Source organism: Acipenser ruthenus, chromosome 2, assembly GCF_902713425.1.
Source record: "Acipenser ruthenus chromosome 2, fAciRut3.2 maternal haplotype, whole genome shotgun sequence".
Classification (NCBI taxonomy): domain Eukaryota; kingdom Metazoa; phylum Chordata; class Actinopteri; order Acipenseriformes; family Acipenseridae; genus Acipenser; species Acipenser ruthenus.
The window spans coordinates 9,421,850-9,437,503 of record NC_081190.1 but is presented as its reverse complement, the minus strand read 5'-3'; the positions used below and the strand labels follow the sequence as shown (position 1 = coordinate 9,437,503).

General features: G+C 41.0%; 1 protein-coding gene across 3 annotated transcripts in view; it reads left to right on the top strand.

The window, feature by feature from the left end:
• The window catches only part of LOC131697715 (homer protein homolog 1), a 66,358-nt gene that overhangs the window by 36,003 nt on the left and 14,701 nt on the right, over window positions 1-15,654 (top strand). For all 3 annotated transcript variants that reach the window (XM_058988647.1, XM_058988638.1, XM_058988635.1), the window contains 3 exons: window positions 2,589-2,720; window positions 5,141-5,233; window positions 7,060-7,202. In XM_058988647.1, coding sequence (XP_058844630.1) covers window positions 2,619-2,720; window positions 5,141-5,233; window positions 7,060-7,202 — 338 coding nt within the window. In that variant the 5' untranslated portion in view covers window positions 2,589-2,618. The remainder of the gene's footprint in view (window positions 1-2,588; window positions 2,721-5,140; window positions 5,234-7,059; window positions 7,203-15,654) is intronic.

Below are 15,654 nucleotides of genomic sequence, written 5' to 3'. Positions count from 1 at the left end.
AAGGCAAGGCCTCGTGGTGTGCAGGGCGGGTCACGCAGTCTGGGGAGCTCAGGTTCACATCCTGGCAATAGTTAGAACTATACCACACAAATAAGATTGCAGACACTTTTCACTGCTACAAACCTCAACCCGCAGCCATAGAAAAGTGCTTTTCAATTTCCTTTTGCACAAAGCCTATTGATTCAAGAACAATCTCCATGTTTGTGCTGAACTGCGTTGGATTATGAGTTGTGGCCCAAATTAGCTACTCATGTAATATTGACATTTACTCATATGCAACTCTTTGTGTTTTGATTGTTGTTTTTCCTGTATGTGAACACTCAGACTGTATGCTATGACATGCAGTACAAGATTCTGTTTTTTAGAGGTGGCAAAGATGTGAATGAAATGTTTCCATGAATCCATGTATTTACTCATTCATGAATACAGCATATTGGCAGAGGGAAGAGGGATGGCCGTTGCTGTTAATGTCCTGCCAGTAGCTTTAAGGTGGGCTCAGGATCACTTGTTTCTGTTCAACCTGGCTACTGAATTCTCCTCCTGGGATATGCCGTGTTCCACTGGTGACCAGTCTCTTTAAAAATAAATAAATAAATAAATGGAAAGCACCTCTGAGTGTGGAATGCTGAAAAGCCAGCTGGCTCATTAGTTTAATACACCCACCTCCCAAGCTCCCTGTTCAAATCAATGCCAGCATGATGTAAGCAGCAGCACAGGCCCTTGCATACATTGATCACTTCCTCTTTACCAATCGATACATACGTGGGCTCAGTTGGAAAACAGTTTAGACCAAGCTCATCCCTTGAGCCTTCTGCCTACAACCTCGAATCATTCCGAGCGCTTTTGTGCTGAAGTAGAAATAAATGCAGCTAATCGGGGGCGTTTAAAGGAAATGGTAGCGAAATATGTCTGTAGCCACTTCTAAAGAAAGTCATTTCCAAAATTTACTGTGAGGGTGAAAAAGGAGGGGGAGCTGCTGTTGTTAGGATGAAGGGGGGGGTGGTAAAGTAGCATAATATGGGACCTGCTCATTTGGGCTATATTTACTGGGCAAGGGGACGCCCTGCAGTGTTGTATGTATGTATGTATGTATGTATGTATGTATGGATTGGTGTTTGGTTTTAATATCTAAAAAAAACGTTGTCATACTTTTTACTCTGCGTTAGGGATCCAGCAGTAGTGATCTCTAGATTAAAATGCAAGGTTTTGTTTAAACTTTGTCCAGAATTCAATTACAATTTTAACCGAGCATTACAATTGTAAATGTAATGAAATTGACAGAGCAAATCTGGAACAACGAGTTTGTTCTGCTGTGATTTTTTTTTTTTTTTTTTTTTAAAGTATAAGGATCGAATTAACACCATCCAACTACCCTTAATGATGTCCCGTGAGCATTTCTGATATAAATACCTATTGAGACATGAGATCAAGAGAGGCAGAGCTGGACGGCAGCATGGGTGAAAGCATCACATGACAACGAGTGCTTATTGATTTAAAATCGATATTCTGCCTGGCCCAATGCCACACTGGGAGCACCACCATGGGTCAGTTGACTGTGGCTCTTCAGTGCGCTGTGGCATGGAAAGGTTCAGGGAGATCACCAGCTTCTCTTTATTGCCCAACCCCAGGGAAACACATTTGAATCTTTCCTGGTGATTGCAGTTTGCTCACTGTAACCTATTCTTCCTGCAGTTGCATTTAGAATAATACTGATTGGATGCAATGAATTGCAAGGTGATTCATATGAAAGGGTCCTGGTGTCGTAGATCACAAGAGTCGAATGAAGAAGTTCTGCTGTGTCCTAGTTTCACAGTAGAAGTTTAGTTTTCATCTCCTTGTTTCACAAAGTAATATCTAACTACAGTATTCGCAAACAACTCTTTTTAGGGTGTTGGGTATAAAATAAAAGTCAGGAATTTCACCCCTCTGCAGTACCTCTAATAATACAAATATGTTAAAAGTGACTGTCTTCCACTTTACCAACTGGATCGCACTGTCTCCCAGAATATCCCGTAAACGTTGCATTAGCCCAACGCTGATTGTGAGCTCATTGCTTCAGCATACCCTGATGAGTGTGACGCTCGCTTGTGGCGGCTCACACAGTGAGCAATACTGGATGAAATGAGAATATCCCCAGGGGTGGGGCTGTAGTGGATGGGATGAGAATATCCCCAGGGGTGGGGCTGTAGTGGATGGGATGAGAATATCCCCAGGGGTGGGGCTATAGTGGATGGGATGAGAATGTCCCCAGGGGTGTGGCTATAGTGGATGGGATGAGAATGTCCCCAGGGGTGTGGCTATAGTGGATGGGATGAGGATATCCCCAGGGGTGTGGCCATAGTGGATGGGATGAGAATTAGGGCTGTATTTTTTTTTTTATAGTGGCTTTTTTAATTATTTTTTTTTATTAAACTTTACATGGTCATTTTTTTTAACAGTGGTTCCCTTGGCTTAACTGAAGTTAAAGATCCTGCTGGGTAATATACTGTTATGGTATCCCAGCTTCTCTATTAGTGTCTGTATAAAAGAAAGTGCTTTAAGCTGCAAAACAAAACTTTTTTTTTTCTTTCTTTCTTTTTTAATTTCAGGCAATAATAAACAGCACCATCACTCCGAACATGACTTTCACAAAGACGTCCCAGAAGTTTGGCCAGTGGGCAGACAGCAGAGCTAACACTGTCTACGGACTGGGATTTTCATCAGAACATCATCTTGTGAAGGTGGGGGTTTTGTTTTTTAATGCCCATTATTGAAAGATGAGGAGCTCCTCTTCCCTTTCAGCTGATGTGTAACTATGACATAAACTGTATTACTAAGCCTGTAGGCGGCTTCAGATTTATGTTCTGGTACACCACCTTTTTTTGTTTTATGAGTCAGACTGCACTTAGGAGTTCTCATATGTAAGTGCCTGGGAAACTAACACAATAAAACTGTTACTGTGTATTACACTTTGGAAAACATAGATGAGACGGGAGGCGTATAATAAATGCATAATTTCCCCACTGCACTTCTAGGTCTTGAACATTACCAGAACTATCTGAATTCCTTATTCGCTGTGTTTGAAGTAACTGAAGCCTTACTGAACACTCTTCTCTGGCGAGGGTTGTCCCCCGTTTTAAATGGGTCCATTACTTTGATTTAGAAGCACTCCAGTGCACATAAGAGTGGATCGTTATTGCACTCGTAACCCAGTAAATCTGACTCCTCTCACACACTGTCTCTCTGGGTTATGTGCATGCCGATGTGTCTCAGCAGCTAACTGTGCTTTGAATGAACTCTGCTTCTGTTTGTGATCAGTGCCAGTGGATCATCCACTTACTGCAAATGAAGTGTGTTGAGGAGGATAGTGACTAGGCAAGACCTGGACACACACAACCTCAATCAATCAATCAAAACCTTTATTCATCCAGACGAGTCATTGAGAACAAATTCTCATTTACAATGAAGACCTGGCAAGAGGCTCACACCACCACAGCAAACAACTTAAACCACAATAAATAAGGAGTAAAAAATAATCATAAGACAAAACAAACTCAGCAGCAGCATAGCAGGTACAGATATCAGTCAGCAATGAGTCGACCCTACGACTTAAAGCAACCTCACAGATGAACTTTTCTAATTACAACTTTTGTTGAAACTTGTTCCAGTCATCTGATAATAGATGAGGCATTGCCTGCAGAGAGCTGTTGTGTTTATGGGTTTATTGATGGACTTTACTGGTCGTAATGCTTTGCATGCTGGCCCGTGTGTATCTTTGCTCCCATGAATCTGAGAGTCATACTTAAACTGCAGCCTGATGGAAACGTTGCTGTTGCTGGTGCCTGACGACACTCCATTGGAAAGCGTACCTGGCAGGCACCCTGGTCAGATGATGGGCAGGCAGGCAGGCAGACAAGAAGGAGGCACAAGAAACAGAAGTGTTTAAGAACAGCTTGCACAATTGTATTTACAATAATAAAGAAAGGACCACAAGATAAACCAACTCTTTCAAAGCTGTCATGCCAATTCCAATATGTTATGTGGTATAATTTAAGCTTTTCACTTTCTTTGGGGTCACTTGTATCAACACCACACTGCCATTACTACTGAACTCCTGGCCTTCTTTCTCCAATCCTCCCTCTCTTCCTCTTCCTCCCCTTCCCCCTCCTCCTTGCTTCCTCCCACTCCTCTTTCTTTCTCTTTCTCTCTCTCTCTCTCTCTCTCTCTCTCTCTCTCTCTCTCTCTCTCTCAGAATTCAAATGGTCTATTGGCATGATAAGTCATACAAGCATTGCCAAAGTTAATGCCGTAAATATACCTATATATATATATATATATATATATATATATATATATATATATATATATATATATATATATATATATATATATATATACTGTATAATATATATATATATATATATATATATATATATATATATATATAAATATAAAAATAAAATGACAGTAAGAACAGGGCACATGTATTTAAAGGCCTTTACTCTGCACTTCAAATGAGGTGGCAGCCCGCAAGGTGTTGTGCAGAGATACTACCAGTATCATTTTACTACCAGTGTTAACCCCCCAAAATAAGTTTTTGCAAATCCAGCTGCCAAGACCAGCACCATATTTAGTATCAACTTTTAATGCATGCAATGCTTGTTGGATTTGTCGAGTGGCAACATTGCCACTATGCTTTTCAAACCAATGCTGTCAGGTGTGCACTCAGCTTGCATCAAGGGATGCTAACCTGATGCCCTTCAAATGCTGGTAATGTGATTCAAATGACATGTGGCACTAATCTGTCTTGGTGCCCTGGTCCCACTTTCATTATGGAAAAAGATCTGTGTAGATTAGCATGTGCCCTTAACAAAGGCCAAGCTACAAAATAGTCTACACCATCAAGGTGTGATATCTAAATACACACAAAAAAGAAATGGTTAGCTCTATACAGATGTGATATATAATACCTTCATTTTCAAATAAAGCTGTGATTATCTTTATGATTTCCCCTCTCCTGGAAATAAGTTTGAGTTTTTAATGTTTTTCGATAAACTGTAACCTTTAACATTTGTTAGTTGTGTATTTGTGACATGTATGCATAAGTGTTCTGTCATTTCAACAGAAGATCAAGTAAAAATGAACCTGTTCTGTCTTGTAGTTTTCAGAAAAGTTTTCGGAGTTTAAGGAAGCTGCCAGGTTAGCGAAGGAGAAGTCTCAAGAGAAGATGGAGCTGACCAGCACTCCCTCTCAGGTAAAGGCTGTGGCAGACCCAGCAACTGTACAAAGATCTTCAGTCTGTTCTCGGATTTTCTCATTATCAGCAGACCTTTAAAATCTCTGGTGCAATCTTGACATTCTGTGTACAAGCTGCAGCCTTTCCCCCCTGCACCCTCACATACAATGATGTGTAAATACTGTACAGGGCAAAGCAGCTATGGTCTCTCTCACAGAACAAACATCTGCTGTTTCCCTCCAGTACACATATACCTTGACGAGAATCAGTTTTCTGGAACTGTGTTTTTTTTTACTATATCTTCAACATATTCCCTGCTTTTTTGTTGAACACTTTATAAATACATTCCTTGAATAATGGAAGGTGGTATTCACTGTGCTGGTACAACAATTGAAGGACTTTTAAATATATCAGTTGTCTCTGATATGACACATGATGATGACATCACCAGAATAGATGTAACAGACTAGAAAGGAAGGCTACAAACCTCTTAAGTCGACGTCTATGTCAGAGTTCTGAAAAGTCAACTTCCCAGAATGGTACTAACCTGAAGCATTAACCCCTCACTGTATCTGGTAATATCAGGGATCATTGAAACATACAGTTCAATTTATTATTAATTATTATTATTAATTTCTTAGCAGACACCCTTATCCAGGGCGACTTACAATTGTTACAAGATATCACATTGTTTTTACATACAATTACCCATTTATACAGTTGGGTTTTTAATGGAGCAATCTAGGTAAAGTACCTTGCTCAAGGGTACAGCAGCAGTGTCCCCTACCTGGGATTGAACCCACGACCCTCAGGTTTAGAGTCCAGAGCCCTAACCACTACTCCACACTGCTGCCCTGATTCTTGTCAATTGATGCAGAAGGAGCGTTCTTCCTTTATTAGAGAGAGCTGCACTGTACTTTGTGTTTGTAGAGTGTGTTGACAGTGGACAGTGCAGGAAATGACATTTAATAATCAGACAAGAATAATCGTTTTTTCGATTCTGCTACTTAATGAAATTGTAAACTGACACTGATCAGTAATAAAGAATACTAAGAATACAGCTTAACAGTAAATACATGAAGCAGTAATGATGTACTATGTTTTGATATCGCAACAGGAATATCGTGGAGGCGTACATGTGTTATCTGACTTTCATTGCTAGCTATATCTTTCATTTTAAGCTGTATGTTAAATGTCGTTCGTCCCGTTTTCATGAAACCTATCACTTTTCCTTGTAAAGTGCAGTACCCTCTGCAGTAAAAATCTACGACCTGACAAATTAAATTTGCTCATTGAGCCAAAATACACAAGGACAGTTTCCATTCTATTAATAATATCAAGCCAGTGTTGTAATCTGCTCTCTTTAAAAATCATAAGCCAGCTCTTGCTTTGCCAAATAACACATGATTGTAGATTGTAATTAATTAATAAAGGACCTACAAACAGATCCCATGAGGAGCCTGAATCCATTTGCAGTGTAATGGTATTAAAGGACCCAGGCGGCTCTTGTATTAATTCAATCATTTGAATTGCGGTTCAGTGATTGCTTGCAAAGCAGTTTAAGCTGACCGTGCTATCAAAGGTGCTACGGTACATATATGTTGTATTGTTGTTAGTTATTGATTTAAAACAAGTAAATGCCCTTGAGTTTGCAGAAATACAAATTTCCTAAGAATTGTCTTACATTTTTTTCTTGTGATTTAACTAAAAAGTTCGGTCTGTCAAAAATAGCCATTAGCCACGCAGTCTTAAGTCCTTCTGTAACATACTGTACAGACCAGCCCACTAATTCACAAAAGAAAATGAAAAAGCTCAAAAGATTTGTTTTCCTTTTTGTTTTAAAGGAGTCTGCCCCAGGGGATATTCAGTCACCTCTGACCCCCGAGAGCATCAATGGGACAGATGATGAGAGGGCCACTCCAGACTTGACCCAGAACTCGGAACTGAGAGCCGAACCTACCCAGAATGCACTATCCTTCATGCACAGGTAATTCAGAGCAAGTCGAGGAGGCCCCATGAGCTCCCAGGTAAACCACAGCAAGGAAGGTGTTGTGGGCAGCTCTGTGATCTCTGAGCTCTCCTCTCAGGGACAGGGCCATTCCTGCAGCTAGTATCGGTTATTAGAACTTACTTTGATATTTTAAGAAAGAGGGGGGGGCTGATTTGAGGAAGTTCATTCGCACTGGTGTTGCTTTTAAATAAGCTTATTGTCTACGGAAAGCATCCACCTAAAAAAAAGCGAAAGAGAAACGGGAGGTTTCACTCGACGCAGCTTTTGTTGGGATCTCGAGGCTAATAAACATGGCCCACCTGATTTATGAAGTATCTCCATAATCTCACAAAAGAACAGAACTCATTAGAGTGGAGATATTATTTTGTAGCACCAGCTGTTTCTGTTCTGTGTAATAACTAAGGCTGCAACTGGCAGTATTTTTTTGCCAATAGGAGGTTGGCATTGCAAAATAACCCCATTGACGCCCCATACTTGATGCTTTGATTCAACTGTTGCCAACACAAGCCCAGCATTTATTATATCTTCATGAGTTTCAATGTTACTCTCAGTGCTGCCAACTGCTGGATTCAATCAGACTAGCAATGTTCTAGATGAGAACTAGGCAGATTAAATTAAAACTTCCAAGGGCACTGCTGGGGTGAGTCGATTTGAGGTTTGGTTTAGAAAAAAATCTTTTCCTCTCCAAGGAGTTCCCTAAGTACCTCGTGCCTAGTGACCTAAAGCAGCAGCAGCAGCACACTTTGGAACAATTACTTGATTCAGATTTTAATAGATATCAGTGAGTTTGCAGACCTCCTAAAACATGCAGGTTAGGGATGAGGGATTAGGGATTTCTCAGACCTAGTTGCTGGCATCCATGGGGGTTGTCTTACAGGTAATGTGACTGCAGCCTCCATGGAAAGTCCCCCAGTTCACACTGTGTCTTTCCCACTGAGGTCAGGCATGCCCCTTTACAGTGACGTGCAGGGAGACTGGAGCACAGCTGGATTGCTGGCTCAGCATACTGTACCTGTCCTAGATCTAGTCAGACAGATAGCCGGCTAAAGGGTGTTCCTATTAGTACAGAGTGATACAATATTGGACCCAGTTTTCATACTGTTGGCACCAGTGCAAGATCTATGTAAGGAGAAAATGTTATAAAACTGCATCTGATTTACTTATCATCTTTTAAAATAACTGCAGGGCAGTGTAATAAATCATAGGTTTGAAAGCACGCTATGCCAGGCATTAGGAAACACGCCTAATGGCAGGGAATTGGCTGCAGGGATGACAATGGTCACTCACTACTGACTTTGCCTGTGTCTGTGACTTGAGAAGCATATAGTACAAATATAGTACAAAGCGGAGAGGAATCTATCCCATTATATGCACATCTAGGTGTGTAATGAAAGCCACTTCATGTTGCACCCTTTCCTATAATCTTTACCCTTCAAAATGAGATTTTTAGTAATAACCTGGAGTCAATGACATGCATGATGGGTCACCAGTGAAATATTGCAGTTGGGGAGAAAGGTACCAACACTGATAGAATGTTTTTACTTGCAGCACACCAGTGATGTGCCATTAATTCTAAGAAACGTAATAATGCAGACACCCTACACGCAATCTGTTAACTTATTATAACTCGCCAGCACCAAGCTTGTTCTGAGGAATTTAAAACTTTTTAAAGCTGTGCTGTATATTCTGTGCACAGGATGGCGTCCGTACACAAGGTACGAGATGTACTGGAAGTTTCTCAAATCCTTAACACTGATATATTTTGGCTCAAAGAGGGTCTAACAGTCTCCTTTTAATATAACATGAAGCAATGCAGCCAATCCATTTTAAAACCATTATTTTGGTTGCCATTTTAAGTGTGGAATTTAGAATGGCATGATTTTAATGAAATGTTGTTAACAGGAAAGGTTATCCAGCATGAACAGCAACAAAAACTGCTCTCTTTTCTTTTTTCCTCCAATAAAAAACATGACATTTTACATTCGATCTTGTATTTTTTTTTTTCAGACAACTGTTTAAAACTTGTCGAGTCTGCTCCCTTTAAAAAAAAACGAACGGAGACGTCGTCATTTCGGGTTTCAGGAATTAGACTACTGTTTGTGTCCTTGGTTTGTGCTTGATTTAAAGTTTCCGGTACTTCTCTTCAATCGCAATATTAACACGTCCTGACTGCCCTTCGGAGAAGCTCTGCTCCCCAGTTATGTATCGTTATTGTTCAGTGTGTCACATGTACAGCGGGTCCCAGTCGTACCGGGGGTTGTGAAGATCTACAGTACGTTTGGAAGTTTCCCAGTTTTATACAGTTTACAGAAAAAATGTAGTTGTTAATATACATTGATGCTAAAGGTTTATTATGTGATCTTGTATTCCATGGATATGTTCTAGATTTGAACTGCATCTTGCACTCTTTCTATTTGATACCAGTTTGAAATATGTTTTTACTATATTGTAGTACTGTGCTTGGAGGGTCTTGTGAAGTGGTTTATACTGTATGATTGCTGTTGTTGACTGTTTCTGTACATTTGCTGTGAGTTTTTTCAACATTTTCTATACGTTTAAATGAATAGAATGTCTTTATATTAATTGCATTTACCTCGACAGAGTCTATATATTTATAAAAACCCTTTTCTTGCTTGTATGCAATACCAATATTTAATGTAATATCTTTATTCATTTTTCTGGCTATGTATGTGTTTCTATTAAATAATATGTTATATCGGTGGATATTGCTCAAATAACATCAATTGTTTTGATTTATTCAAAATGTGTTTTGTTTTGTTTCTATCACTATAAAGATAATACATATCCTTAACAAAATATACTTTAAGAAAACAACGACAATGGCTTATTACAAAAAGTGCACATTACAAAGTTGGGAAATGTTTTCATTCTAAAAAAAGGCTTTATTTGTAATAGATGTAGGCACTGTGGTATGGCAGACAAATGACTGTATTTAAAGTAAACATTCAATTCAATGCATTCCTTGACCAGGGCCCTCAAAAAGCATATACAAAAGGATAGGAACATTATAATGGTGGTGTTCCTCTGTTCTGTGTCATTCATTTACCTGTTAGAGGCCAGAATGTGTGTGGTCATCTTTCATATTGACTTCTGCACAGAGCGGAGGGAGAGTGTTACATACAGCGACAGCCACAGGTTTTGCATCGCCCTATAGAATTAACTCATTTTGCTTCATAAAGTCAAATAAAACCTGCTGAATAATGTTATGTTAAAATATTGAATTACATACTGCTTTGTAGTTTTCTGTATACTTAACAAAAAACAGACAAATTGAAATGTGATATTTTGAAATCTAACATGAAATACTGTACTACTATTATGGCTTCCGCTAGACTTTTGTGATATCATTTTCTTTGATTACATGATGTTCAATAAAATATCTAAATTATGTTCATATACAGTGCCTATAGAAAGTCTACACCCCCTTGAACTTTTTTCACATTTTGTTGTGTCAGTGCCTCAGAGTTTCATGCATTTAAATTTTTTAATTTTTTTTTCACTTATCTACACACCATATTCCACACTGTTAGGGGAAAAAGGGTTTTATTGAGAAAAAAAATTATATATTAAAAATACAAAACTGAAAAACCATAATTGGATAAGTCACCACTCCCCTGAGTTAATACTTGGTGGAAGCACCTCTGGCAGCAATTACAGTCTGTTGGGATAGGTCTCTACCAACTTTGCACACCTAGATTTGGCAGTATTTGACCATTCTTCTTTACAAAACTGTTCAAGCTCTGTCAAGTTCCTTGGGGAGCGTTGATGGACAGCAATCTTCAAGTCATGCCACAAATTTTCGATTGGATTTAGGTCGGGGCACTGACTGGGCCACTCAACGACATTTACCTTTTTGTTCCTTAGCCACTCCAGTGTAGCTTTGGCTGTGTGCTTTGGGTCGTTGTCATGCTGAAAGGTGAACTTCCGTCCCAGTTTCAGCTTTCTTGCAGGTTTTCCTCAAGGACTTCTCTGTACTTTGCTCCATTCATTTTCCCTTCTATCCTGACAAGTGCCCCAGTCCCTGCCGATGAGAAACATCCCCATAACATGATGCTGCCAGCACCATGCTTCACAGTAGGGGTGGTGTTCTTTGGTTGATGCACTGTGTTGGGTTTGCGCCAAAAATAACGCTTTGCATTTAGACGAAAAAGTTCAATTTTGCCACATGGCTACAGAATCTCCTGAGTGTTTTTTTGCATACTTCAAATGGGATACAAGGTGGGCTTTCTTGAGTAATGGCTTCCTTCTTGCCACCCTACCATATAGGCCACATTTGTGGAGTGCTTGGTATATTTTTGTCACATGCACACTTTGACCAGTCTTGGCCATAAAAGCCTGTAGCTCTTGCAAAGTTGCCATTGGCCTCTTGGTAGCCTCTCTGATCAGTCTCCTTCTTGCTCGGTCATCCAGTTTGGAGGGACGGCCTGATCTAGGCAGGGTCTTGGTGGTGCCATACACCTTCCACTTCTTAATAATCGTCTTGACCATGCTCCAAGGGATATTCAAGGCCTTTGATATTTTTTTTTTATACCCAGCCCCTGATCTGTGCCTTTCAACAACTTTGTCCCGGAGTTCTTTTGAAAGCGCCTTGGTGCTCATGGTTGAGTCTTTGCTTTGAAATACACTACTCAGCAGAGGGAACCTACAGGAACTGCTGAATTTATCCTGAAATCATGTGAATCACTACAATTTAACACAGGTGGAGGCCACTTAACTTGGTGTGTGATTTTGAAGACGATTGGTTACACCTGAGCTAATTTAGGATTGCTATTACAAGGGGGGTGGACACTTATCCAACCAAGCTATTTCAGTTTTTATTTTTAATTAATTTTCTACAAAATTTCTAGAATTTTTTTTCACTTGGAAGTTGTGGGGTAGGATGTGTAAATAAGAAAAAAAAACGATTTTAATGCATTTTAATTCCAGGCTATAAGGCAACAAAAACATTTTGAAAGGGGGTGTAGACTTTCTATAGGCACTGTAGTTTATTTTTATTATGTCTCAATCCTAAAATTCTAGGTGATGCAAAGCTTGTGACCTCGCTGTATATATCACACATAAACAAAGTGAAGACTGCAGCAGTATAGCAAGAGTGATGGAAGGGAAGGGAGAGATTGGAGAGGCTATGGTAGGGAAAGGTGCCTGAGCTGGTCCACACAGTGCAGAGAGGGTGAGGACAGCAGGGAGTTAAATACACCACACATTACCCCTGTGTGAGCTTGGAGGAGAAGGCTCATTGGACTAGAGTTCACTTTAATAGAAGCCTGTGAAACCAGCCTGGCTGTTGTTGTTCTGCCGCAGTATCCAGCTGGGAGACGCCTCCCTAATATTTGCATGCTTGCTTTCCTGTAGTCAGCATGCAGGCTGTTCGCCCTGATCCCAGGCAGCACAGTGCTTTAGTACTTTAAAATGAACACGTTGCAGTGTAAAGGGTGTGCTCCATGTTGTCATCCAGGAAGAAATCTGCAAACTCTACATCTGTACTGGCTACTGCTGGAAAACTGTTAAAATACAAAGATCTGTTTGATTGCAAAAACAACACGATCATCTTGCAATAGACACCATCAAGTAGTAACAGATATACCACATTGAACATAATCACCATCCAATTGCAGATAACATCAAAAACTCTTTCATATAAGCCTCTGATTGATTGAGAATCAGGGGCGGTGTTCCATGTTGTACTGTGAGGTGTTTGGAACCCACAACCCCACACCTTGTTTTCTGCACAGTTACATACAGGCAAGCAGAGTGCAGTGATGCTGGGTCAGGTGTGATCAGGTTTTGTGTGGGCATGTACCTCAAGCCATTGTCAAGTACCCGCTTGCTACTTTCCCTGTCATCCCCTTTTAATCGGATGGCTTATTTTATGGAGCCTTTATGGAGGTGACATCCATACCCTATTGATCACTCCCCCTCAATCAATCAATATCACGATCACATGATGATCACACATTACAGTGTTATAACCAGTTATAAACCCAGCGTGGTCATGGCTCCCATTGCCTCATATGCCATTCCACTAGTAAATGGAAGTATGGCTCCCTACTGATGTGTTATTAGGGTGCGGGGCACTGTATTTAGGCAGATTGAAAATGTTCCTAGTGTGTGTGCAAGGTACTTCCCTCTTCAGCCCACTCTTCACCAGCTACTTGTTATACCCCAAACAACACTTAGCAATATCAACTACAGACAGGCTTTACATGGGGTTATGGGAGAATCAATCAGATGTGTTTTAGCTCCCTTTTTAGCTTGTTATATGAACACAAGCATTTGTCTGTCCTCATACAACATTTACCTAGCAAATTATTACTACCTGAAGCATTTACCTATTTGGTGGATGTCTGCAGTTTTGTTGCAAGCCATTCTTTCTGAAAGTGTTTTCTTCTTCTATTCTTGGTATAAGTGAACAGGTGTTTCAGAAGTGTGTAGTGGACGTGGAGTATTGCTAGAATGCAATTTCTGCATGAATACCACAGACCTGCCTAACCCTAACCCTTAAGAGCACGAGTACCACAGAGCTGCCTAACCCTAACCCTAACCCTTAAGAGCACGAATACCACAGAGCTGCCTAACCCTAACCCTTAAGAGCACGAGTACCACAGAGCTGCCTAACCCTAACCCTAACCCTTAAGAGCACGAGTACCACAGAGCTGCCTAACCCTAACCCTAACCCTTAAGAGCACGAGTACCACAGAGCTGCCTAACCCTAACCCTAACCCTTAAGAGCACGAGTACCACAGAGCTGCCTAACCCTAACCCTTAAGAGCACGAGTACCACAGAGCTGCCTAACCCTAACCCTAACCCTTAAGAGCACGAATACCACAGAGCTGCCTAACCCTAACCCTAACCCTTAAGAGCACGAGTACCACAGACCTGCCTAACCCTAACCCTAACCCTTAAGAGCACGAGTACCACAGAGCTGCCTAACCCTAACCCTTAAGAGCACGAGTACCACAGAGCTGCCTAACCCTAACCCTAACCCTTAAGAGCACGAATACCACAGACCTGCCTAACCCTAACCCTAACCCTTAAGAGCACGAATACCACAGAGCTGCCTAACCCTAACCCTTTAGAGCACGAGTACCACAGAGCTGCCTAACCCTAACCCTAACCCTTAAGAGCACGAGTACCACAGAGCTGCCTAACCCTAACCCTAACCCTTAAGAGCACGAGTACCACAGAGCTGCCTAACCCTAACCCTTAAGAGCACGAGTACCACAGAGCTGCCTAACCCTAACCCTTAAGAGCACGAATACCACAGACCTGCCTAACCCTAACCCTAATCCTTTAGAGCAGGAATACCACAGAGCTGCCTAACCCTAACCCTAACCCTTAAGAGCACGAATAACACAGACCTGCCTAACCCTAACCCTTAAGAGCACGAATACCACAGAGCTGCCTAACCCTAACCCTAACCCTTAAGAGCACGAATACCACAGACCTGCCTAACCCTAACCCTAACCCTTAAGAGCACGAATACCACAGAGCTGCCTAACCCTAACCCTTAAGAGCACGAGTACCACAGAGCTGCCTAACCCCAACCCTAACCCTTAAGAGCACGAGTACCACAGAGCTGCCTAACCCTAACCCTTAAGAGCACGAGTACCACAGAGCTGCCTAACCCTAACCCTTAAGAGCACGAGTACCACAGAGCTGCCTAACCCTAACCCTAACCCTTAAGAGCACGAATACCACAGAGCTGCCTAACCCTAACCCTAACCCTTAAGAGCACGAGTACCACAGACCTGCCTAACCCTAACCCTAACCCTTAAGAGCACGAGTACCACAGAGCTGCCTAACCCTAACCCTTAAGAGCACGAGTACCACAGACCTGCCTAACCCTAACCCTAATCCTTTAGAGCAGGAATACCACAGAGCTGCCTAACCCTAACCCTAACCCTTAAGAGCACGAATACCACAGACCTGCCTAACCCTAACCCTAACCCTTAAGAGCACGAATACCACAGAGCTGCCTAACCCTAACCCTAACCCTTAAGAGCAGGAATACCACAGAGCTGCCTAACCTTAACCCTTAAGAGCAACTTAGTAAGATGTGAAATATCTTCTTTTTATTTAGACTCACTTTGCGTTATTGTCTGCTTCAGTCATTACATCCTGGTGACTTTTTAAAAGTCAGAAGTGTAAAGCACCCCTGTAACCTCAGTAGATCTCTCAGGAACATGTCTAACCTCCAAGTACAACTGGTACATCAGAGTGTACCCCAGAACCTGCCCCCCTGCAACACCTGCCTCTAGTGGATGGAAGAAATCAGTATCAAATACCACTTAGAAAAAAAATGATTTTTTGGTATCCACCCAGGACATTATTATTATTATTATTATTATTATTATTATTATTATTATTATTATTATTATTATTATTATTATTATGAATTAGTTATTT